Here is a 25,510-nt window from a genome sequence, read left to right as displayed (position 1 = left end):
TCGACCTAACTATCTATGTATCTATATATCTTTTCATCTCTTTATCTCTTTATCTTTGTATCTATGTATCTGTTTTTGATTTTGATGCTTTTGTCGGCCGCATCTGTTTATCAATTTAATGTCTGTCTATATGGTACACATATCCATATTCCATATCTCGTGACGTCGTCCGATGACGACGATAAGCCACGAATAAGATGACGAAAAGCCAGAGCCAGAGCCAAAAAATAAAAAAAACAATTGAGACACAAAACGAGGGTCGTTCAACGTCGCTCGTTTAAGCAAACAAATAAATAATTAATAAATTTAAAAAAAATGAAACGATAAAAATTGCTTGATGGCTTGTCTGGGCATCTTTGGTTCGGCTTTTGTTTTTGTTCAATGGCTATAGGATATGGTAACTGGTATCCATAGTATAGTGGATAAGTGCACTGGGAAAAATTATATATTTTAATCATTATTTCTTCTTCTAAAAATTTAAATAAAATTACTTGAAGTATAGGCATTAAAAATCATATGAAATAAAAGAAACTTTCCCTTCTTAATTCCTAAAAATTAAATTAAAAATTAAATCAAATCAAGCTTATAATTATAATTAATTTAAATAATTTGAGGAACCTCCTCAAAACCCTCTATAATTTTTTCTCAGTGCCTTATAGAAGTGGCCGTAGATGGAGGGGCTTTTGTTTTGTTTGCCCATCTGTTTGTTTGTTGTTTTGCATTAAACAATTGACGCACTCCGCTGACAGTGACACACAAATGCGATGAATATTATAAGAGAACTGCATTGTTCCTCCTCCTCCCTCCCCTTAACTCCCCATCAGCCAGATATATATATATTTCACATATATATCCTCGATTTTTATCAATGACTGAGATCTGAGCTCTGAGCCAATTGTTGTCTCATCCCTACCATTAACGGCAATTATTGGCAATTATTGAATTAAGATGTGCTAACTGGCCGCAAATATACAACAAATACAACAACAACAATAACAAAAAATTCAATAAAAAAAATTAGCAAAACGGCAAGGGGAAGGGCAAGAGGAAATGGCGATATCTCTGCCGTTAAATTTTTTTTTTCTGATATCCAAAACACACACACATTCGCACACAACCCACTGAAGTGGGCGTGGCGTCGGCACATTCGATAATTTCTAATGAAAGTTGAAAAGCGCCGCTTAAAGCGATTGGCTGGCGTGTGAATCCCACTGAGGATCGAGCCGCAACATGTTGCTGGCGCCATCGAACACGGGCCTCGAACCTGACGGCGATGCTGCGCAGTCGACAGAGGCACAGTGGGATGAAATGGAAATAATATTAGTAATGGAACAAATATTATTAAATAATAAGTAGACTATAATTATTTTTAATGTACTCTGCTAAATTTTAATATTTATTTTGATTGCCATTTTCAGAAATGTATTATAAATAAAATGCAAATGGAAATAGTGACCTAATTTTATAACTTTAAACTGTGAGTAGAACCATCTTTTATTTAATCGGAATGCTTAGTTTTTAAGTATTTAAGCTTAAGTAGACTTTGTCCGATCTATTGTTTGTTTAAAAACTTTTCCCTAAAATATTGCGCATAAACACTTAGTTACCTATTTGCAAAATTAATTTGGTTGCGTTTAATTGGAAAACCAAACAACTAATTTGCAAGTAACTATTAATCCGAATTCGAACCACTGTGATTAAAAAAAAAAAAAAAAAAAAACAAATAGTTGAAAGAAAAACTTAAAGCTGGGAAGAAGAAACAGTAAACAAAAACAACAATAATTTGAACCAGTGCAACCGAAAAAAAAAAAAGCTCGTGATCCGCTAATGCGCCGCCGCCGCTCTCTTTGTGCGCGGCTGCTCTTTGGCTGCCAGCTGCTGCGCCGACTGCGACGGTGGCAGAGGGCAGCTGGCAGCGGGCGGCTGGTAGCCGGCAGCGACGTCGACGGCATGCAAACAGGATCTGAGCGTATATTACGTAGCGGTCGGCTTTAAGCCAACATCATTCCCAAACCGAACGCCAAAAGCATCAGCAGCAGTAGCAGCAGCCGCAGCAGCCACAGAAGCAGCAGCAGCAGCAGTAGATAACAGCCAGCTGATACCTTAGTTTTTTTTTTTTTTCTGCCAACCGTCTTTGGCATTATCATCCATCTGGCCATATCACGTCTTCTACTCTTCTGGCCAATAGTAACAACAACAAGAGAGTTTGTCTCTCCCCCGCAACCCAACAACAACAACAACAATAACAATAACAAGTGCAAAAGTGAAGTGAACTCTGCCGACAGCGACGTCAACAGCTCTCGGCCAAGACTCTCTTTTAGCCGCTGCGCTTAGGCTTTTCCGCTCTCCCGCACTCCCAACCAGGCAGACTCCTCTGCTCGGCTCTCCTCGGTTTTCGGCTTCGGCTTCGGCTTGACGGCAGCGACTTCGGCAAAAGGTTTTCGAGACTTCGGGCCGCATCGTAAATTACTTGCAAAGTTCATTTTAGTCTCGGCTTTTAATACCGTTTTAGTGCGTTTTCGAGTTGGTCGTGTTTTTTCCTGATCCGTTAACAAAAAAAAACTCCAATAATATCCCAAAAAAAATAAATATCTATAACAAAATATATTTAAAAAACGGGCTTGGACTGTTGATAATTTAAAAAAAAATTTATAATTTTTTTTTTTTTGAAACAAAATTGCAAATTTTAAAATTTTTTTTTGTTGTACCACTCGAACGGAAATGTAAACCACTCGCCCCCGCCAAGAATTCTGAGCCCAGCTTCCTGCTTGAAAAAAAAAAACAAACAAACACACACACAACAAATCAAGAACTGTTCGAAAAAGGAAACACAAAAATTCAATTATATAACATTTAATTGCAAAATCAAATAATACAAAACGCCATATATATAATATCATAATTTACAAAAAAAAAAAATAAATTAAAAAAAAAACCAAACAAAACAAATACAAACGCATTAAAAAAGACGGAAGTGGATTTTTTTTCGTTAAGCGGCAAAGCGGCGCATCCTGTTTTGGGCTTTTCCACACGCGCACTCACACAGATACAGAGATACACACACACACACACAGATACGAGTGCAGTACGGACTTGCGAGTGGCTCTCTCACGAACGCGTATAAGAGTTATAACGGTAAGTGGAGCGACTGTTTTCTCTTTAATAATAGTAGGATTAAGGATTTTTTAGGGGAATTATTGAAAAGTATGAAAAAAAAGGATATATTTTTTGTTATCAAATAAATTTGAAAAAAAGGATAAATATTTTAAAAAGTGATTCAAAACAAAATACAAATTAAATTTAGAAATTCTATGTAATTAAGGTTAGTTTCTATTAAAATTAATACCTGAAACTGTAATTTATATAATTTTTTTAGTCATTTGAATTAATTTGCAAGCAGGCCTACGGCGAGGGCTAAAAACAAATCAGCCCAAAACCAACTGACACTGTGAAAATAAATAAACAAATTGCACTAACTTAAGCACAAAAAAAAATAAATACAAAAAAAAATAGAAGAAAAATTGGAAACTGAAACTATAGCCGAGCAACAAATGTGCGAGTTTTGTTACTCAATTCTAATGAAAGTCAAGTAGGCGTGGCCGATGGGGTTGTTCCCCCTATCTAAGCTGGGCACTGAAGTCGGGGCTTCAGATATATGATTTGGTTAGAGGTTTTAAGGGGAAATATGGAAAGAAAAATAGGGGTTTCGATTTAAAGATAGGGCTCAAAGGCTCTTCCTGATAAAATATCTTAAATATTATATTTTATATTATTTTAGGAATATTAATATTCTCAGCTCATCTCAAATATTATATACATATTTTTTTTTTGTCTCAAATAAGCACGTTGGGTGGTCCACACCTGAAGCTAAAAATATCTAAAAAAAAAAATTATATATATTTACTGGCCGACAGCAGCCATTTAAATGGGACAAAAATGGCCATGTGACGCTTTGTATCTGATGGATACGACGTTTGGGTGATTTGGATTTTTTTGATTTTCGGATTTTGGCATGCGCAGTGCAGAGAGAGAGAGAGACACACGGGGCGTTATTTAAGAGCTTGTGGCGCATGCGCAGCCTGCCAATCAGCATAGAAAACTTTCACTGTTGTGGGGCTATCTGGGGGATCAAAAAAAAAAAAAACAACAGACAGACAGATACAAAGATAGAGACAGGTACTCAGTTACAGATACAATTTTAGAGTTCAAGTCGCATGAAGATGCGTTGCATTTTAGGCGGAAATCCGCACACAAATTGCCAACTTCCAATCGCAATTTGCATAAATGTTACGATAACAAATCACCTAGAAACACAACCAGCCACCAGCCGACACAACTACAAAGTTCTAATTAAAAAAAAAAAACTAATTAACATTTTTCGAGATTTTTTTTTTTTCATTTTTAAAGTAAATAAAGGTGAGAAAATGAATTCATGACGACGAGAGCGGCAAGTCGAGTGCCCACTTGAGTGGAAAATCAATGCACTTCCGCAAAAGTCAGCAAACACAGGCAAACATCAAGATACAGATACAAACGGAGAGATACAGATACAGATACAGATACAGATACAGATACAGATAAAAAGATACAAACTCTATTTTTAATTATTTCTCATTTAACATATTTGTGAGCTATTCAGATTATCTAACAGAAACAATTAAAAACTATTGCCTCCAAGTCTAAATTAAACTAAACAATTATATAACTGAATATTCAATAAAGCAATTAACAACAATTGTCAAAAAAATAAATACCTAACTAACTTAATAACGAAAAGACAGTTGGAGGAAGACAGTTAATAAATCAGATGTATCAGGGATCAGGAACTTGGCCATAAATAAGTCCAACCAATGGCCATAAATCCATAAATCCCCTCCGCCGAGCACTCTATATCTCCAAAAAGAGTCAAAGATAGAAACTGAAATTCGCTCGCGTGTTCTAGATCCTAGATGATGAACAAGTTCTCGAACAGATACAGATAGTCATACGGCGAGATCATGAATCAATCAACAAAAATTATAGCTCAGTTTTCAGTTCGGAACGATAAAAACTGTCGCCAAAGTCTCGAAGAATTATGGACTCGCCGAGCACAAAATCTCAATTTATGGCTATATCTGGATGACAATATCTATATGTATATATATGTAGATTCCTTTTGTTTTTGGTTGCACCTTTTCAGGCTAAAACTTTCGCCAACTGAACTGTGTCTGTTTTTTTTTGTTTTTAATATTCAAGTGTTCGGGGGCTGTTGACGTTTCATCTACAAAAAAAGTAAAAAAAAAAACTTGATAATAATTTAGCTGATATATCTCCGGGTTGTTGATATCGTTTTCGCGATCGTTTACACAACAATTTTATTATTTTTGTTGCTGCTTATGATGAAAAGAAGGTGGCAGGTTGACTTTATTACTCATACGCCTCGTATGTCGCATGTGTCTTCCTCCTCCTTGGCACGATCAGTGCCAAACGGGCGGGCAAATATTTGTGCCTGGCACAGCCTCGTTAATACACTAACCAAATAGTTAATATCAACTGCGAATTAGAGCGTCTTCGGCGTTGTTATCGCTTCATTAAGGCCATGAGACCAAAAAGCATGCAGTTTCTGTTTTTTGACAAGTAATTAGACTTTGTAGAAGGCCCTTTAGTTTCTAATCCTTGACACCTTGAATATTACGTATACGTAAACACCTGTACACCTTTGTTTAGATATTTTATGGCCCATCGGAGTACTACTTACTGGGGAGGAGTATGGCCAAGTATCTAGCCAGACATCACTTCTTGACCCAAAAAAATCGAATTTATCATCGTGGGTATTCGTGAGAATGCCATTAAAAGTAATGACCAATGTCTGTGGAGCATTGCATAAGCCAGGCAGCCAGACAGCCAAAAAAAAAGCCAAAAAGAAACAAAGCCCATGATCAATAATCAGTCATATGAACGAGAAAACTTGTTTACATCGAACAGATCGAGATAACAGATATATATCCGTGTGAGATATTATGCTTTTGTCGAGGGCTTCTTTTGTGAATGAAATTAACATGAGCAGGCCACTGGTTGTTGTAACCTTTAGAATTTGTATATATTTTTTTTTTTTTTTCAAGGCACTCGAAAGGAAAACTTATGAAAACTTTCCATGCCGAGCTTGATCTTGAACGGGAGGAGGATGATGATGAGGCTTTCACCTAAAAAAAAATAAAATAAATAAAAATAAATATATTACAGTAGCCAACGGGGTTGAACAATGATCATTATCGTGATAAGGCAGTGGGCTCTACGCCGGGTTTTACGATCAGGTTTTTATTGTTATTTATAGCCAAATAATTACCAGATAAGATGGTATGGGGGACATCCATGGTAGGTTGGTAGCCACGTAGTAGCTCTACCTCTGATGAATCTAACCGAAACGGAATCAAAAATATATATGTATATACATAAGTACTATGCATATATGTATGTACGCTGCCGATTCAAATAGCATCCGAAAACTCGTGTGTGTCTGGCAGATAAGATTTCGTATTCGCATTTCATAATATCGCATTTTGGAGTGATATGATAGTAGTGCCTCCTCCCTCGTCTCAATGGCAAACATTGAACTTTGCGATGTCTGCGATTATATAACACATTATTCATTAATAATAGAGTTTCTTACCAAAGACTATACCTCTTTCGGGCCATTATCCTCCAATTATGATTCTGCGACGTAGATATACTATTTTTTTTTTTTCTCTTCTGGCAAGCTCAGCATCTTCAACAATGGATATTTGATTTGAAAATCAGAGAAACTCTGATTGGCAGGTGACAAGGCACTTTATTTTTATTTTATTATTATTTTTTTTTGTGGCCTAATGCAGAGGCCATAATCTTTTCACGCTAAAATTCTAGCCCCAAAATAAACTCCTTGAGCCAACAATGTGGGTTAAGCAAAGAGTCTCTATCTCATATAGTAGAGTATATATTTATATATCTAATTATTCCAGCCCCTCATAAAGAGACAAACGAAAAAATGTATAGTTGACGCTGAAGCGGAAGTTATTATGACAGATAAAAAAAAAAAATAAAAAAAATAGAGAAGGCAACCACAAATAATAATAATAAAAAAAAACACTCTACTACTTTGGTGGAGAAAAAAAAATTGAATTGAATTCGAAATTGTACAAAAAGTGAAGCTCAATGCAATAATGTTTTGTTAGAACTTTTTGTATAGTTTTTTTTAGATGATTTTTTAGCTGTTTTTCACTCTCCCCGCGACTGCCACTAATTGCATTCTAATCGCAATTGAAGGTCTCGGTCTTGGCCATGTTCAGTTTCATTTTCAGTTTTAGTTTCAGTTTTTCTGTTTTTCAGTTTTTTGCTCCATTTTTTGTTAGTGGATTTCTGTTCTGAGAAATTTGTGGCAAGTTGTTGGCCAAGATGAGCTGGCGTACATGGCGTATGAGTGATATTATTTATTTTTGGGGTGAACAACATGGCGTATACTTGATGTGAGAGGCAGAGCTTGTGAGATTATAGGCTTAAATATCAATAAAAAAAAAGTGTTTAAAAATAAGGAACTAACTATTAACTACTTCAAAGTGTATTTAGTAATTTCTAGACTGTTCTTTGCCTTTTGGAGCCTTGTAAGTGGCGGGCTTTTCCTTCTCAGACCCTCTCGAGTGTCACTTCCTCCGTTCGGACCTAATCCCGAACGTGTTTATGGCCCGGCCTGTTTCGGATTGTATAACCCTAGAGTCTATATAGTGCCGTGGCAGAGCAATAAATGGCCAGTGGATGTGCCGATAGGAATCAATCGATTTATAGCCACATATGCGACTGCTAATCTTTACGGCCTTAAACGAAATCAATCAATTTAAATTTGATTAAGCCGTGATTTTGGCATCATATATTTGCCAGTTAAGCTCTGCGGCATATAGTTTATTATTTATATACAATATAGTGTGGGTTTTAATATATGATGTGCGAGGGACAATGCCGATTACAGAGCCTGGTTATAACCAATATAACGTTTTATGGCCAAATCACGCGAACTCACTCGACTCGGGCCGGAAATTGGCAAACAAACTAGGGTTCATATAATATCAAAAAAAAAAAACTAATTCCCATATATAACATGTGTATAATATATATATATATATTTTGCATTATATACTACACATTATATGAGACACAAAATCATTGTTATTAATACGATTATTGTGTGCACAGTTGCGTGTTAATTTCGCTGTGAGAATTTCTTTCCTCCACACTATATATATACTATATCAGGAGATATATCTATGGATACAATGCAAATCCCAATGCCCGCCCACCGTTTCCATCGAGATTAACTGTTATTAGGGGGGGTCTTGTTATCAAATCTCGAAAATCAATTGAGCTTTTGTTGTGTGTCTTTCGCTATTATTATTATTATTATATTACGTTTCAGCGATCTCGTTGACATTCGACGACAATTAAAATTTCTGCCATCAGTCCACAACATTTTAATTATAACATATATACCTGAAAACCGATATAATGGTCATAGATATATAATATTTCTGTGTAGATACTGCGGCAGATACAAATCAGTGATGTATTGTTATTAAGTAATTGTCGTGCAATTGCTTTGGGGCCAGTTCAATCAACTCGGCCGAGAGACACAACGGCCAAACAGTCAACAAAGCGCGACCATTTTGGCTTGTTTTTATTTTGTCCAAATTCGGGCGGTTTGTTTTTATTTTTAGCATCATTTTGGGGGGTTTTTTAAAGGGTTTTTGAGAGTCAAGAGCTCTGTTTTAGAGCCAAGTATAGGGTATAGATATTATAATATATTTCTAAATATTATTAAATATAAAATAATATTATTAATCCCTTATATTATCCCTTTTTCCCCACCTTTATGTCATATTTTAATTATAAACCCCCTGAGATTATCAATTTCGTTATTTTTGCAACCCCAATTTCCTGTAGAAACATCTCGTAGAATTATGGCATTATTTCTACTTCTTTCGGCTAATCAGCCTTTGGAATTTCCACCCAAATGGGCCAACAAAAGAGCCAAAGCCTCCTATCGATATATCGCTCATACGCCGTGTATGCCGGCCAACAAACACACACAATCTCTAATCCTCTTAGACAATTTGTCGCTGTTCCGTTCCGAATCGATCACTTGAGTGATTTTTGTTGTTACTTTAATTAAAATATATATGTATTATTGCCTCAAGTGGCTTTCGGGGGCTTTCAAGTATCGGAGTACTTCAACTTCATAAATGAAATGAAATCAGCAGCTAAAAATATTGGCTATAAATAGTCAAATAATATAGAGACAACAACTCTCCAAATAAAAAGAGTTTAAACCTGAGGCCTGAAAACCAGTCGACGTTCCAGGTTCCACTCCAGAAAAATAAATAAAGAGACGTTGGCATTCACGTGACCAAAATTATAGTCGATATTGCGGTTAAGTATTTGTGAAATTTTTTGTTCGCTTTTCGGTTTTTGGTTTTCGGTTTTTTTTTTTTTTTTTTTTTTTGGCCATAAACCTGATTGCTGGAAATCATATTTCCATGTGCTGTCCATCGAGTCCCGGAATCAGTATTATTTTAATTAATCAGACTCGTTCGTGATATGGCTTCGAGTTGTTATTCATATTCCTCGGATGACCTATTTGACTCGGCAACAGGTCTCAAGATCATTCTACACTTTTCCCTCCATGAGTCACCATGTCTCTTGTTCCAGCCTTTGGCTTTTCCTGTTTTTTCACTATTGGTAAGGTGGTGTGAGTTCCTAGCCTTCGGCCAACGAATGGAAACTGATAAGCCGCCTCTATCAATCAGCCATTGACTTGTGTCGACGGCCTCTCAGCGGCTTTAGGGCTAAGGTACACCCAGATTAATTGATTTTAAAGCGATCTATTAGAGTGTGAGGGTACTGGAAGTGTCTGGCAAAGTATTATTCAGTATTTTAAGGTTTAAATGGTTGAGAAATCTTATGGGATTATAGATTTATTGATTAATAGAGAGATTATAGAGGATATGCAGATATTTTGAGGCATTTTTGGTCATAACATTCTCCAAAGAAACAATCTACAATCACTTTTAATTATTTTTTTATTTCAACTTCTTGAAGCAACTTCTTGATTTCTTTCTCAGTCTCTTCTCTTAAAATCTTATTAATATTTCTTCAAAAAATATAAAATACCATAGCTATTTCTGTATTTTATTTTTCCTATTTCTTGTTTCCTCAGTTTTGTGCCTCTTTTTTGTGTTTTTTGGCCAAAAACTGGGTCAGCCAAATAGCAAATATAACAGCAATGGCAGCTCTCTCGATCTTCGCTTCCCTTCGGGCCAGATCCGCGACGAGGCTTAGCTGTTAGCCATAGCTTTTGGGCTCAAGTGTATATGGCTTGTAGTCTATACGCTCTGCTCTTTCCATATCCATATCCACATCCATATGTGTGTGAATAAACCCAGGCATGTGTCAAGTGCCGATACCCTTCAACTTAAAAACGGGCATCATACTTTTCGATTTTTTTCTTATTTTTTTTCATATATGTATATATATATTTTTTGTTGTATTGACACAAGTGGTGTACGGCGACAGTTGGCGCTGACTGTGAAGTGAATGGAGTATTAATGCCTTGGCTCTATGGATTTATGGATTTTTTTTGGGTTTTGGCAACTAATCGTTGTGAGATACAAGACGGCATCTATCTCAGCTGCAATTTATAGAAAAAAATATGGTTTATGCTATTTTAGACATATTTTAGGGCATAATTTCGGATATATAATAGTTTTTATAGGAAAAGAATAATTAAAAAGACTAAAAAGTAAAGGTAATTGTTCTAAAATAATAAAATTTTCAACTCAAAATACTTCCATGGAAGAAAAACTAAAAGAAATGTTTCTGAAATAATATTTAATTTAGTTACTTAAGTAATTAATTCTTTAATAGACCTTCCAATCAATCAATGCTATTCTATCAAGTTTAATGACTTCACCCCTTTATTGGCTTATAGCGATCACTATCCCCCTGACGATCAATTTTATCCGTCATTTCCAATTAGCGCCTGTCACACCCCATTTTCGCTTCTTGACTTCTCGAGTGGGCCTCCGTTGATATAATAATATTAATAATAATATCCCCCCGAAACCTGGAAACCGATCCAACCCTTTAGTCATAGACACTTGTGGCCAGTTCGGGCCGTATTAATAATTATTATCTTGCCACTTCTGCAGGGCCATAAACAAAATGCCAAACAAAGAGAACATTTTCGGTGGCTTTTGGCGAAATACAAAAATCCCTAAAAACCCAATGACGGTATTACTCTATTTTCCAACTAAATTCAATTCTTTTTTGGTTTGTTTTTGTTGCCAATAGCAATTATCGGTGAATATTTATGATCATAAATTGGCCAGAATCGTATCGAAAAATCACAGTCCCAGTGCCGGTCAATAATCACGCGCTAATAACCGCGATAACTCGACCACAAGACCACCGTCATTCCGAGCCACCTCGGAATGGTGCTACTGGTTACTAAAAAGCCATAAACATATTTTTTCCCCCTTCGATAGGATGAGCCATCCAACCAAAAAAAAAATTAAATAAAAATCCAACCCCGTGCGCGTTTATTAATTAGAATTTATGGCCCGGCAATTGTCGCGTCCATATAAAGACAATAAATAGCCATTGTAGATGTTGTTGGGGTTTTTTTTTTTTTTTTTCGTTAATATTTAATCTTATCGGCGAGACATGAAAAGCGCTTTCTGACTTTCCGGACAGGTGAAGAGGTCTCCTTCAGGAGCGTTATAATTATTTTAGGCGGAAATCTTTAAACGAAATCTCTGGGGCCTTTCACAGGAAATGCTTTATGGGGAAGATTTGAAAAAGATACTTGGTCACACTATTTTCAAGGATATTTTATGGAGCTTGGATTATAAAGGGAAATATTAAAAGGACTCTTGTATATAAAAATATTAAAAAATCTCTGTAATTTGAAGCCTGAACCGCTCCTGCTTCTTGGCCACACGCCACCCTGGCCATCAGGAAGATTTGGCCAAAAGTCGAGCACCTGCCGGCCTCCATCAGCTACAGAAACAGAAGCTCTTGAGATCTAGCCCCGCCCACCTGCCGGTAGGACACACACCTGTGTCTTCTGCTTATCTCGCCGCTCGCTCCCAGTCACTCCCAAAGGCAAATCAAAGCCAAAAAAAAATTCCAAAAATGAAGCCAGTTACCTGGCCGACTCTTCCCCTCTCCCTCTCACCTGTCTCTCTCTCTCTGATTATTTACAGTTAGCTCTGTCCAGGCGATAACCTTGTATATATATTTATAAAAAAAAAAATATATATATATCTTGGCTAGCTCTAGCTCTTGGACCGCCATTTACGATTACCGCCTTGTAGTCTTGAAGCCAGCTGCTGCGTCGACTGCGGCAGAGGCAGAGACTGCGACCGAGGCAGAGGCAGCGGCAGAGACTTGAACTGCGACTGCGACGCCTGCCACTAATCACTCCAATTAGCTAGAAAGTGCTTTTCGTTTAAAATTCGCACGTTGTCGCAGTTTCTTGGCATTGTTTTGCGAGCCAGCTACTTGGCCAGTTCCAGTTCCCTTTTTTTCCCCCTAGTTTGTTATTATTTATTTTTTTTTTTGGTAAATTTAAGTCATTTCTTAACTTGGTCCAAATAAGAAGAAAGACAGAATAACAAGAAAAGCGAAAGACCGAGCAGAGTTCCGTGTATCCCGAAGGATTCATCCTGTTGTCCACCAAAAATAAAACAAATCAAATTAAAAAATTGTGAGTGTTGCCCCCGAAAGTGAAGATCCTCTCGGAAATCAAATCTTAAAAAACAAACCTTAACCAAAAAACCAAAGAAAATAAATAAAGAAACCCAATGAACCGCGTGAAAAAAGCCCACAAAACGTTAAATTCGAATGCATAGCCAATTCATTGCAAAAAAATAAATAAAAGTAAAAAATAAAGACAGAAAAATAACAATAAATGCCAAAAAATAAAAGCAGACAAAAAACTGTAGTATGTAGTAATAAATTTCAAAAATTAAATATTACAAACAACAAAGTTTAGTTGCTCTATAAAATATTAATATTTCAAAAACTATTTAAAAAGTGAATCATTAAATATATTCTTGGTGAAAAAAATTGAATCTAGTCCTTTAGCTTTTCTTTTTAAATTATTAATAATTGAAATCCTTGCTTCTTTTCTATTACATTTTTGTAATTTAAAACCTAAAAACTAACAAATAATTTTCAATGTCAGTTAGAGTATTTTATTGCAATTTTTAAACTCTTTCTTTTTTTTTAATTTTTGCGAAATACGTTTTGGGTGAAGGGCCCCGAAAAAAAGCATAAAAATAAAATGAGAAATAATCACAAAACACAACAATCAATATTAAATAATAAATAAATAAAAGCCTTTTGCCAAATGGCCACTTTGTAGGCCACTTAAGTCTAAAGATCTACCGATAATGCAGACTGTCTATAGCCGATTTCGAAACGCGTTGATGAAAATTAAATAAAAAAAATTAAAAAGAGAGAAATAAATAACGAATCGTGTTATAAAGTCCGCCTTTGATGATGTTGCGTTATTTCGCTAGAATAATAATTGAAATTGAAATTGAAATTCGCTGTTTCGCTCGTCTTCTGCTTTTAGTTTTAATGGCATTTGGCGCGTGTCGCTTTTTTTTTTATATATATATATTTTTTATATATAAATTAACTCACACGCAGCAGCCATAAAAAATCTTTGGCTTAAAAATAAAAAACTGCCAATTGCCAGACCAAGTTCGGCAAAACGAAATTCCATTCCCCCCCGTATCTATAGTAGATATAGGTTCCAGGTTATATAACTGCAATCTGGAAAATCCAGAAAAACTCTACCCGACTAATTGAAAATATTCTGGATTTTTCTGTTTTTTTTTTTTATTCGATTTTTTAGTCAGAATTTTTTTTTTGTTTCGAGACAGCTGTTTGGGTTTTGGGGGATAATTAGCATTAGGTTCGAGTTTTTTGAAGCCAATGACGTCAGACGACGGTCGGCAGTAGCAAGTTCTTTATGAGTTATATTAATTATGACCAGGTTTTTGGGATTTTTAGGCGCCTAAGCGCCTTAACCAAAAAAATACAACAGAGAAGAGCAGAAGAGCAAATAAAATCAGTTGAAACTACGCCGTAAACGAATGTATTATCTGGACCATGTAATCGATTATTGTTTTGGGGCTTTCGGGTTATTTGTAGTTGAGTAATAATCCCCTCTACTCTAAAACTTCTTATAGACTATATAAATATCCGTGTTATCGTGCAAATGCGATGACTGTCAGTGACATAACCGTAGGTCTGGGGTCTGTGATGTATAATAGCTGAAAGTCACAAAACTGTCACATGTTCGGGTTGCACAATAGCGAAAGGGATCATTTTCAATAAAAACTAACTTCCACTGAGAAAGTTCTTACAACATCAATGGCAGTGTGACCAGGCTGCTATTGTACTCAGGAAGTGTGACCATCTAGGCCAAAGAAGCAGGAAGTTCTAGAAAAGCAAGCAGTTGATAAACAGAAATTGATAATTGAAACCCAATCTTTCGCGACACGTGACAGAAGTGACTAAGCTACGCAAGCTTTATTTTTGGTCTATATCCTATTCTGTTTTTTTTTTTGGCTGGCATTATTTATTTAACATAAATGAATATTAATTTGCATGGAATTGTAAAAAAGAAACCGATCCGACATCATCCGCCGTTCGATCATCATCTTCCATGATTATAAGTCATAAATTTGTATATTTTTATGCTGGTCTCTGGACTAGACTTTTGTTTATTTCTGTTAGCAGTGTTATCATCATTAGTTTTTTGTTCGTTTTATTTCCTTTCAGAATTTCTATGCCAGTGTCTCTGGCCATAAAAAAGTTTACCCAGTTTTTGTTGTCTTTTTTTTTTCCATTACTGGTTTTTTTTTTACTATTGTATTTTGTCGCTTCAGTTGAGGGGCCGGAATAATAGTTTTGGGATAGTGCCTAATATGCAATTAATTGGACATGAACTTGAACGACGAGCCAGGGAAGGGAGGTGGGCAAACTCAATTATAAACAATTAAACAATGGCGCAAAAATTGGTAAGCAACCGATGGGAACCGAAAAGCCAGTGCCAAAATGGCAGTAAAAACACACACGTGAATGGGGAAGACTCTTTTCAAAAGGCACTCGACTGTTCTGTGTCCGAGTCTCTCAATATATTATCTATATTGTCATTCAGTCACTCAGTCACTCAGTCAGTCAGTCAGTGTCATCAATTTGTCTACGAAATTTCCGACAATTATGGCCTGGCCCAGGCAATTTTCAATAACGAAAAAAAAATCTTTTCTGTTGCGGCTAGCCAGTCTCGGTAAAAAAAATTATTATTAATTTTTTTTATTATTATTGTTATTACTTTTGCTTTTTTAGAGGAGAGTGAGCAGTGTTTGCACAGTGAGAAAAGTGGGTAGTTTTATCTAAAACTAGAAAAGAGGAGATAGAAGGATATATTTTAAAGAAAGTCAGTGTGCCCAAGCTGCTATTGTATGAAGACAGTGTGACCATCTAGGCTTAAGAAGCTATCTGATTCTATTTTAGTCTTCAAATTAGTTTCTAAAGGCCTCAATCTTAGTCTTAAATTTAAATTGAAACTAAACCCACTACTTTTCCAACAAATGGCTTTATAATCTCTGTTTCTTTCTTCTTGTTTTGCAGTTAACTTTTTTCCCCTCGTCTTAATTGATTAACTGGGCCCAAAACCAAACCAAACCAAACAAAACACATAAATTGTATAAATAAACACAAAATAAAGGAGTAAAGAACCAGCACGATGACTGGCTTCACCAACGCTGGTTTTGAAAACGATGAGCCCGTCAAGGTGAGTGTTTCCACAAAGTAACTTTATTTTTACCTCTTTTTTTTTTGTATTTTCTTGGTTTCAAGTAGGTTCTGCCCCGGGGGGAGCTGTACATATATGAGATGTACCTACCTACCTACCTACCCTTTTTTTTTTGTTCTTGATTTATTTTTTTGTAGCCTTACAAGTTGGTCATTTATTTTCGAGTTGAAACAAGTGTTGCGGACAATGCGTCAATGTACGCATAATGAAATCACCTCACCGGCAAATAAAAATAAAAAAATCAGAATTAAAATCTTGTAAACAAAAAACACAGAAAGGCAATTTTCTACTCGAAACTGGCAAGAAAGAAATCACGAAGGCATTATTCCGGGTTATTATTCTGACACTATTTCAATTCCTACACACTTTTGCATAATTAACCAGAAACAGAATAATATATTATTATTCTTTGAGCGATTACCATCAAAGGGGGTCATTATTATTTTTTTTTTGTCAATTATTATTACTATTTTTATGGGTTTTTTTAGGGATTCAAAGAAGAATTTCTCTCTAGCTCCCTAGAATTATTAGAATAATTTAAAGACTGATGTTGGTTCTCAAAGCCAGGTAGCATTTTTCAAAAATTATGTAAGAATTTAGGCAAAAAATTAGCATAAACTGGCCCATGATCCGGCTCTTGGGCATTTCCCGGTTTTTTTTTCTGTTCGTCTCGATCCGATTTTGTTTAGAACTTATCGGCCATCGAGAGCCCGACAGCCCGACAGTCCGACAGCGAACTGACCATAAAATGTCCAAAGCCACTTGATAATTGCCGTCACATATATATATATATCTCTTGATATTCATTCATTATAGTCTGGATTACACTTATCGAGTGTCTGAGTCGATCGCTGGCTTGGCACTACTATGTAGTTTGGAGTATAGTCGTTATACTATTAATGACTGTGTTTACCTTCGGCAAAGAAATCATGTTTTATAATGACACGCGTCATGGCCTAGTTTATAGTCGGTTTATGGTTTATTATGGCTAGGGGCTTGGGGTAGGAAGTGTCCGTGTCCAATAATCGGATGAAAATCAAAATTCAAGATGATCGTCATTAGCATTTTGGGAGGCCACTCCTTTGGCTCTGTCGATGGCTTTTTATAAATTTCACCTCAAGAAACTGAAAACCAAAAACTAAAAAACCAAAAACTGAAAACCAGAAAAAGAAATGTGACAGCAGAAAGCAGCAGGCACTTATTTATGGATATGTCTTAGCCACAAACTTGACCAGAAAATTTGGCAATAAATAAGGTAACAGAAACAGAAGAAATACAAGAAAAAGATACAAGAAAATGTAAGCCAAAGTGGCGTATAAACTAACGACACGGACACAACGTGTTGCACAATTAAAGCACCGACAAGGTTTCATAATAAAATATTGCCAATTTACAATGGCCCCGCCCACCGCAGCCCACAGCCCACAGCCCACCTCCCTCTGTCCTCTTGACCACTGTCCAAAGAGGTCCAAACCTCCAGCCGCACCCTGTAATCGGTTCTTAAAAGATCAAACTTGTTTCTTTTTCCTCTTTAGCGCAGAACCAAAGCGGCCAAAAAAAAAAAAATAAAAATAAAAAAACATACAAATAAATAAAAGTTAAAATAAAAATAAAAGAAACACAAGAATGGTCAGCAAACTAACAAGTTACAACTATAAGGGTTAGAGGAATAGGGGTTCTTAGAGGGAAGTCTAAAAAAAGATAGTTTTCTTGGTTTAATTGTTAATTATTAATTTTCAATAATTAAATAAATTATTAAATTATTTTCTCAATAACAAATTTTAAATATTTATAAATTAAAAAAAAATTTATCCTATTTCTATGCCCTCTATAGTATGTAAAGCACCAAAGCCACCAAAAAAGACTTGTAAAAAGATATCCCCACAAGGGGGTGGTGGGGGCTGGGGGCCGACGAGAGTGGTCAGTCGGGTGGGCGGGGGCGGTGGAGTGGGCTGGACGCTGGCCTGGCCTGGCCAGTGAGCAAACACGAAACGTGCCGCGTTTAAAAATAAAACGCAAATCTCGTGCGGCTCAGAAGCGCGTGCGCAACATGTTGTCACACACAGATACGTATCTGTATCTTTCGGATACACGAGCACCCCCCACACATACACACACACACAGGCAGGCACAGAGGACAGATACAGATACTTGTGGAAAACTGGCAGTAGGTCGCTGGCAACATGTTGCCAAAGTTGGCGTAGCCGAAATAGCTTCATAAATTTTAATTTTAATTGGAAATGGCAAACACTAACTTAAAAGCCAAATAAATTTCGGCGGTTTCACACTTTTTAAAACTAGTTTGGGTTTATATTTTATTATAATTATAATAGAGATTAAATAAAATTTAAATTTACTAAAGAGAAGTTTTTCAAAATGTTTTTTTAAATAAAATGGAACTTGATTCTTATTAGTTTTGATATTTTATAATAAATTATTGATTGATTTAATGCTTCAAATATTATTACTAATTTAACATTAAATTATTCCTTTTTTTATTAAGAATTACTACATTACAGTAATTACATTTTTTAAATTTTCTTAATAAAATATATCCCCATTTAAATAAAAACAAATATTGCTTATATTTTAAAATAAATCTTTTGAACCTAATAAATTTAATTATTTTTCTTTTACAAATTTTTGAAATTTTTAAGAAATCCTAAAACTTTTGTCTATAACCCATATATTTTTTAGTTTTTTTTTTTTTTTTTGAAACACCACCCGTGTGTGTGTGTGTTGAATAAATTCAAATAAAATGCACACACCTGCGGCCACACTCGAAGAGACAGTCACCGTCACCGACGACGTCCCGCCGCTCACCTGGGGGCCGCTTCGAACTGGTTTGCGGCGGTTTTTGTTTGTCTCGACTAGAGACACCACAGTCTCTGGCAGCGCAGCCGGCGTCTCAGTTGCAGCCGACGCCGCCAGCGTCTCGCATATCATTATGGCCCATTAGTGTGCCAGTGTGTGTGTGTTAGGCGTGTGTGTTAATGTGTGTGTGTGTGCACTGGCATTATTATTACCCGCACTTGTTCCAAAGCTCGGCTTGGGCTTGCAGGCGGCTGTTTCTTCGAAAAAAAAGAAAAACAAAATCATTTAGACAAGAAAATATGGCTAAAAAAAAAACACAAAAAAAATAAGAGTTAACAAAAAAAATCAGCTGTTGGCATGAAAAGCCCAGACAGCAACAACAAACAAACAAACAAATAAACAACAAACACAGACGCTGCTGAGAGTGGTTTTCCAGTCTTGCTTTTTTTCTGTCGCGTCATGGTTTTCTTACCCACTTGTTGGGAAAAGAAATATTTCAAAAAAAAATATTAAAAACTATGCATCTACCTTAAAAATTAAATATGAAATATATTTTTTCAAGTGTAATACATTGGCACATAACAGCTAGACAAAATAAAGCCCTTTCTGTAACTTAAATTCTACGAAAAATGAAAGTCTAGGTTTTGGGGTTTCCTCATTTAATTATTTAAAATTAAAAAATGTCAAAAAATAGTTTTAATCTTTAGAAAAATCATTTAATTACTAAATTTTCAAAACAAATAATATTTTCAAGAAAACCCTCGCAATAGCTCAGGAATATAATAATTCATGTTTTTCGCCAAACAGCCAACAGGGCGTATGAGTTATGTAATTTATTTTGTTTACAGATTTGCTTAGTTTTTAGTTAAAACATTTTCTAAATATAAATTTTTGTTGTTAGTTTTTTTTAACCTTTTTTTTTAGCCTAAAATTTCACTGCACTTGTCTTAAATATTATATTTTTTTGAGATTTCAGTTAGGTGGAATTTTTTCTTGAAATTCTGTTTTGTTTTCTCATTCTCATTTTTTTCCAATTAAATTTAAAATTAAACAGTCTCGAGTATTATTTCTCTTTTTTTTAACCTCTTAACAAACAAATAAATTTAAATGCAATTTTATTATGCTGATTGTTTTCTGTTTCTTTTTTTTTATTTAATGTCTATATCTCGATGAAATCTGAAATCGTTTCGGAATTTGCATACAAAACAAAACGAGAGTTTCTATATCCAACAACAACCGATATCGTGTGAACAGAAACTATTATGTACTGTAATTAAGTTCATATTGTTGGCTAAAAAAAAATAACAAAAAAATGACTAAATAAAACAAAACAAGTTGGGGAAGAAAAAAAATGTAATCGATTGTGAGTTGCATAATAACGCGTGTGGGTTAAGCCAAACTTGCCACAGCCCCCCACCCCCCCCTGCCTAGCCGCCCATTCACTGCCCCCTAACACCCTCCTCCTCCCTCCCCCTTGATAGTACACCCATGTGCCATGTAACCTTCTTGCCCTGTGCTGCGGTGCATGCAAAATTGCCATTTTCGGGTCTCTAGTCTGGGACTTGGCGGTCGGTTCTCGGACACTATTTTGATCGGGGGATCAGTGGGCCTTTTTTGGGGTCCCCCGGGCGTATTACGATGCGTTCCGAGCATTTTGATGGCCAATTTAAGCGCCAAAAAGGCCGCGGCACGCATGCGCAATGCGAAAAACGCGCGCGAAACGCGCGCGAAACGCGAGCAAAACGCGTGCGGGCTTTATAAATTGATTTTTTTTTTTTTGTTTCATTTATTTATTTTTTATTTTGTAGAAACTAAAAGCGTAAAATGCGCCAACATATAAATAATTAATTAATGCATCAGAGTAACAGGGAAAAAATGAAAGCATTGAAAGGAATATAGACGAATGGGAAATACTCTTTAGGAAAAATGTTGAAAAAAAATATAAAAATTATTATTAAACCTTATTTCTCTCAGTGCCTTTTATGGCAAACTTTTGTTTTTATCACCCCCTTTAAAAACAAGAGATTAGTTTTAATTAAGAGAGACTGTTATTATGTGAATGCCCAAGGCGGCAATTTAAATAATTTATTTTAAATATCCGAAATCATAGCAAGAAAGTGGTGGCCAGAAGAGAGTCTTCGAGCTGGGTCGAAGCTTTTTTTGAGATAAGAAAGAAAGTAGGATCATCCGCATGGAGTAGCCGGCAGTGGCCCCCACCCCAGCAGAAAACTCACAGACCCAATGATCATACACTGACTGATACGAGTATCTTTTTCATTTTGGCTTTTTTATTTTTGTCGTTTATTTTTAGCCAAAAGCTGGTTTCGAGCCCGACACCGCCTCACTTCGGGAGAAAGTTGTGCTGAATCCGGGCGAGAAATGGCGCATCTTAAAGAATATCTCGATCATCTCGATCGCCTTCATGGTGCAGTTTACAGCGTTTCAGGTATGTAATTAATTATCCATTAAAAAAAAGACAAAAACAAAAAAGAAGATATAAACATAAACACTTGTGGCTTTTAATGCTGATTTTATGATTAAATTTTTAGTCATTCATAGCAATTATTTAAATTTAGTTTCTTAAATTTAATAAAATTGCTACGAGGGGTTTGTTTGCTGAAAATATTTTTTAACTCTCCTACTTGCTCTCAAATACTTATTTTTAAATTTTAAATTTATGCGTGCCTAATTTTTTAGTTTTTATGCATTTTTTGATAAATTATACATATTATTAATTTTTATTTCAATTTTTCTACTAAAACTTTGCTCTAAAACTTTCAAAAACTACCTTTTATATTTATTTTATTTATTTTTTAATCGCACGCATATTTTTAGCAAATAACTTCCCTGAAAAAAACTTAAAAAAATATATATTCTCTTTAAAATAGCCCCAAAATGTTAAATAATTGCATAATTAATATTTTAACTAATCCAGGATTGTGTTTAAAAATAAAGGAAGTACCAGATATTAACTATTATTCCATTTTTTTAGGGAACGGCTAACTTGCAATCCTCAATCAACTCAAAGGATGGCCTGGGAACAGTATCCTTGAGCGCCATCTACGCCGCCCTGGTGGTGTCCTGCATCTTCCTGCCCACACTGATCATCCGGAAGCTGACCGTCAAGTGGACCCTGGTCTGCAGTATGCTCTGCTATGCCCCCTACATTGCCTTCCAGCTCTTCCCCCGCTTCTACACTCTGGTCCCCGCCGGTATCCTTGTGGGTATGGGTGCTGCGCCCATGTGGGCGTCCAAGGCCACCTACCTGACGCAGGTGGGGCAGGTGTATGCCAAGATAACGGAACAGGCGGTGGACGCCATTATAGTGCGCTTCTTTGGCTTCTTCTTCCTGGCCTGGCAATCCGCCGAGCTCTGGGGCAATCTCATCTCCAGCTTGGGTACGTTTCAATCACAAAATGTAGCGACAATTTAGGGCAGAAATATAATTTAGATTCCGGGAATATCAGAACAGGCAATGACGGTCCAATTCCAGAAGCTAATCTTATCGTATCGGCACTAATAAGCCCATAAAAACTGGCTACCAAAAATATTAATTCCGAATTAGTATTTGATTTTAGGCAGCTACCGGATAGATTAGAGCCCAATTTCCAGTCATTAGCCGTTGTTTTTGCTGATTTAGATAAGGAGGGTCATAAAGCTTTGTTTATTAAAGGGAGCTCGGGCTAGAAATGTTTTTAATTCATTAATAATTAAAATTAAATATAGTATTTAAAAGAAAAACTTCCAATTTAATAACTAAAAACTTGTAATATCATTTCTGTAGCCTATTTTTGGGGGCAGCTTTTTTAAGAAAACTTATATTAATAACATTCCTTCTTTACAGTCCTCTCCAGCGGCGCCCATGGAGGTGGCAGCAGCTCCTCAAACTCAACAATCAGTGAAGAGGATCTCCTGCTTTGCGGCGCCAATTTCTGCACAACCGGCAGCGGTGGACACGGAAATCTGGAACGCCCGCCAGAGGATGAGATCTTTGAGATCTCAATGATCTATTTGTCATGCATTGTGGCAGCAGTATGCATCATTGCCTTTTTCCTGGATCCCCTCAAGCGGTATGGTGAGAAGAGGAAGGGCTCCAACTCCGCAGCGGAATTGTCTGGACTGCAGCTGCTATCGGCGACATTCCGGCAGATGAAGAAACCGAATCTACAGCTCCTCATACCGATCACCGTCTTCATTGGAATGGAGCAGGCCTTCATCGGTGCGGATTTCACCCAGGCCTATGTGGCCTGTGCCCTTGGAGTTAACAAGATTGGATTCGTGATGATCTGCTTTGGTGTGGTTAATGCTCTGTGCTCGATCCTTTTCGGATCGGTGATGAAGTACATTGGCCGCATGCCCATCATTGTATTGGGTGCTGTTGTCCATTTCACCCTGATCACCGTGGAGCTGTTCTGGCGTCCCAATCCCGATAATCCTATCATATTCTATGCCATGTCCGGGCTGTGGGGCGTTGGTGATGCCGTGTGGCAGACGCAGATCAATGGACTGTACGGTCTGCTGTTCCGCCGGAACAAGGAGGCCGCCTTTTCTAACTACCGCCTGTGGGAGTCCGCCGGATTTGTTATCGCCTATGCCTACGCCACCACTCTGTGCACCCAAATGAAGCTCTACATTCTGTTGGCGGTCCTCACGCTCGGCTGCATTGGCTACGTTATCGTTGAGATCCTTTACAGGAAGAAGGTGAGTTGTTTTGTTGCGAGAACTCTATTCATTTCCTGCTTCGAAGTCATTTCATCGCTGAAGAGAAGCCTCATCATCAAGGACGATCACTATCAGTTATCGAAACCATTAATCATCTCTAGCTGAGCGCCAAATTAAAGATCCATCACCACGAACCATTTATCGAAACGCATACCATCACTAGCTGAGCTGTGCTTTTAACACTCCTTGCCTAAAAGCAGTCTACACTTTTGCTCGCTCTTTACTAACGGTTCTGCCGCTCTCTCGTTTTTTTTTGCAGCAACGCAAGCTGAAGAAGCAGGAGAAGCTGGAGGCCGCCGAGAAGGAGAAGGAGGCCGCCGTGGCCGCTGCTGCGGCAGCTGCTGCCGCCCTTGCCGCCGCCGAGGCAGCGCCCATCGACGGCGTCGAGGAGACGGACGACGAGCTGGACGATCTCGAGGAGGACATTGTGGTTACGCGCCTGTAATTTCAAGGTCGCTAGCCACACAACCCCCAAACAACCCCTCCTCCTCACCCTCCTCCTCCTCCTCCCACTCCTGCACACAACAGAGAGCCCCTCAACAATCGGTTATCGATAGACCGACAATCGAAGGGGCTACTAGAGATGAAGAAACTTTTGTGGTTGTAGTTTTCTAATAGAACATTTAACTAAAAACAAAAAAAAAGACACAAAAAGACAAAAAAAAAATCCTCACGTCCCCGAAAAAAAAAAAATAATGAGAAAAAAAACCATTTAGCTCAAAAGACCAAGACGCACACACATACTACACACTACACACAGGTGTGTGTGTGTGTGGGCGGACTTGGCTTACTTTTAGTTTGTAAATAAGAGTGGAGATCGAAAGAGAGTTCTTTTTTAAAAATAGAGCTTCAAAAGAAAGTAAAGAAAAACCGCAAGAAAGCAAAAGAAATGCAAAATGTGTGTTAGTATAGGTGTAAGCACACACACACACACAGAACACACTCACATACACAGCACACACCTACACACTAAACACACACACGAACACACTGCAGCAGTGTGCGTGTCTACGATGCCTAATAAATTGTTATTTTATTTTAAAATTTAATTCTTAACTTTAACTATAGACTATCCAACAAAAAAAAACAAAATTTCCCACAATTTTCCAAGCTAATGTTGTTTTTTTTTAGTTTTTTTTTTTTAATAAAGAAAACGTGATAATCCAACACACACACACTGAGAGAAAAACAAAGCACAACAGTCACAACAAAAAATTATATGAAAAATAGTCAAATTTGTAAAAAAAGAAAGAAAATAACACTAAACGGTCCTTAAAGAAATATATATATATATATTTAGAGAAATAAAAAAATATATATGTATATAAAAGATATGCGAAAAGTAAAAACAAAAAACACAAAAACGAAAAGCAATTAACTATTACATAACAATATATTTTTAAACACAACACACACACACAAACACACACGAAAAAAAAGCAAAAAATCTAGTAGGCAAAATGTTATATACACATTTTTTGCTCAGTATTATGTTTTAAACTAAATTTAAGCGAGTTATTGTTTCCTGTTTATACATTTTTTTCATCGTAAATTACTTATTATTAATTACGATTCTTTTGATTTTGATTTTCATTTTGATTTCGTTTTGATATCGATTTCGATATCGTTATCGATATCGATTTCCTCGATCCAGAGTTTGATTTTGATTTTTATTCTTCTTCTATTCAACAAACTCCCTGCGATGGCAATTAAGATTTAAAACTAAAAACCAGAAATCTACGAAAATATTACCATTAAAAAATGAAGATGCATCCATAAAACGATAAACAAATATAGGTAAAAAATCAAAAACAAATATATATATTTTGTTTCGTTTTATTTTGAATGTTTTACTTAAATATTAGTGGAAAAAAGAAATACAATAAAACTAAAAAAAAAAAACAAAAACAATACACACAAAACAACAAACAAACACATTGTTTTCCAAAAAAAAACAAAACTATTTGAGAAAAAAAATTACAAATATTTTTTCTTTTTTTTTTTTTGCTTAGTCTGTTAAGTAGTTCATTATATTATGTAAAATATATATATAAAATAAATAAATGAATATAAATCTTA

At 36.2% G+C, this 25,510-nt stretch overlaps 1 protein-coding gene and 1 long non-coding RNA gene across 6 annotated transcripts; one reads left to right on the top strand and one right to left on the bottom strand.

Annotated features, from left to right (window-relative positions):
• Positions 1 to 1,430: 1,430 nt before the first annotated feature.
• On the top strand, positions 1,431 to 25,510 carry LOC6504428 (UNC93-like protein). Of its 3 annotated transcripts, none has more exons than XM_032452217.2 (6): positions 1,431 to 1,477; positions 15,712 to 15,874; positions 21,021 to 21,155; positions 21,702 to 22,107; positions 22,554 to 23,410; positions 23,691 to 25,510. In XM_032452217.2, the coding sequence occupies exons 2-6, from the start codon at positions 15,827 to 15,829 to the stop codon at positions 23,874 to 23,876; spliced, it is 1,632 nt and encodes a 543-aa protein (XP_032308108.1). In that variant the 5' UTR covers positions 1,431 to 1,477; positions 15,712 to 15,826; the 3' UTR covers positions 23,877 to 25,510. The 3 variants fall into 3 exon arrangements, with proteins under 3 accessions (XP_032308108.1, XP_014759465.1, XP_001967003.1); XM_014903979.3 differs by lacking the exon at positions 1,431 to 1,477 and adding an exon at positions 1,982 to 3,135; XM_001966967.4 differs by lacking the exon at positions 1,431 to 1,477 and adding an exon at positions 12,525 to 12,769.
• On the bottom strand, positions 5,317 to 6,780 carry LOC26514090. Of its 3 annotated transcripts, none has more exons than XR_006507776.1 (3): positions 6,662 to 6,780; positions 5,738 to 6,604; positions 5,317 to 5,688 (listed from the first exon to the last, which is right to left on the bottom strand). It is a non-coding gene; the product is annotated as an uncharacterized LOC26514090 (long non-coding RNA). The 3 variants fall into 3 exon arrangements; XR_006507777.1 differs by having other exon boundaries at positions 5,317 to 5,662; XR_006507775.1 differs by lacking the exon at positions 5,317 to 5,688 and having other exon boundaries at positions 5,916 to 6,182; positions 6,326 to 6,604.

The sequence above is a fragment of the Drosophila ananassae genome, chromosome XR, assembly GCF_017639315.1.
Source record: "Drosophila ananassae strain 14024-0371.13 chromosome XR, ASM1763931v2, whole genome shotgun sequence".
NCBI classification, from domain to species: domain Eukaryota; kingdom Metazoa; phylum Arthropoda; class Insecta; order Diptera; family Drosophilidae; genus Drosophila; species Drosophila ananassae.
This window is presented reverse-complemented; position numbering and strand designations above follow the sequence as displayed.

Bases quoted from the DNA above. Each gene is read 5' to 3' on its own strand.
- LOC6504428 (XM_032452217.2), top strand. From the start codon at position 15,827: ATGACTGGCTTCACCAACGCTGGTTTTGAAAACGATGAGCCCGTCAAG. The intron at 15,875-21,020 runs GTGAGTGTTTCC...GTTTATTTTTAG, and splicing joins AAAACGATGAGCCCGTCAAG to CCAAAAGCTGGTTTCGAGCC. The intron at 21,156-21,701 runs GTATGTAATTAA...CCATTTTTTTAG, and splicing joins TGCAGTTTACAGCGTTTCAG to GGAACGGCTAACTTGCAATC.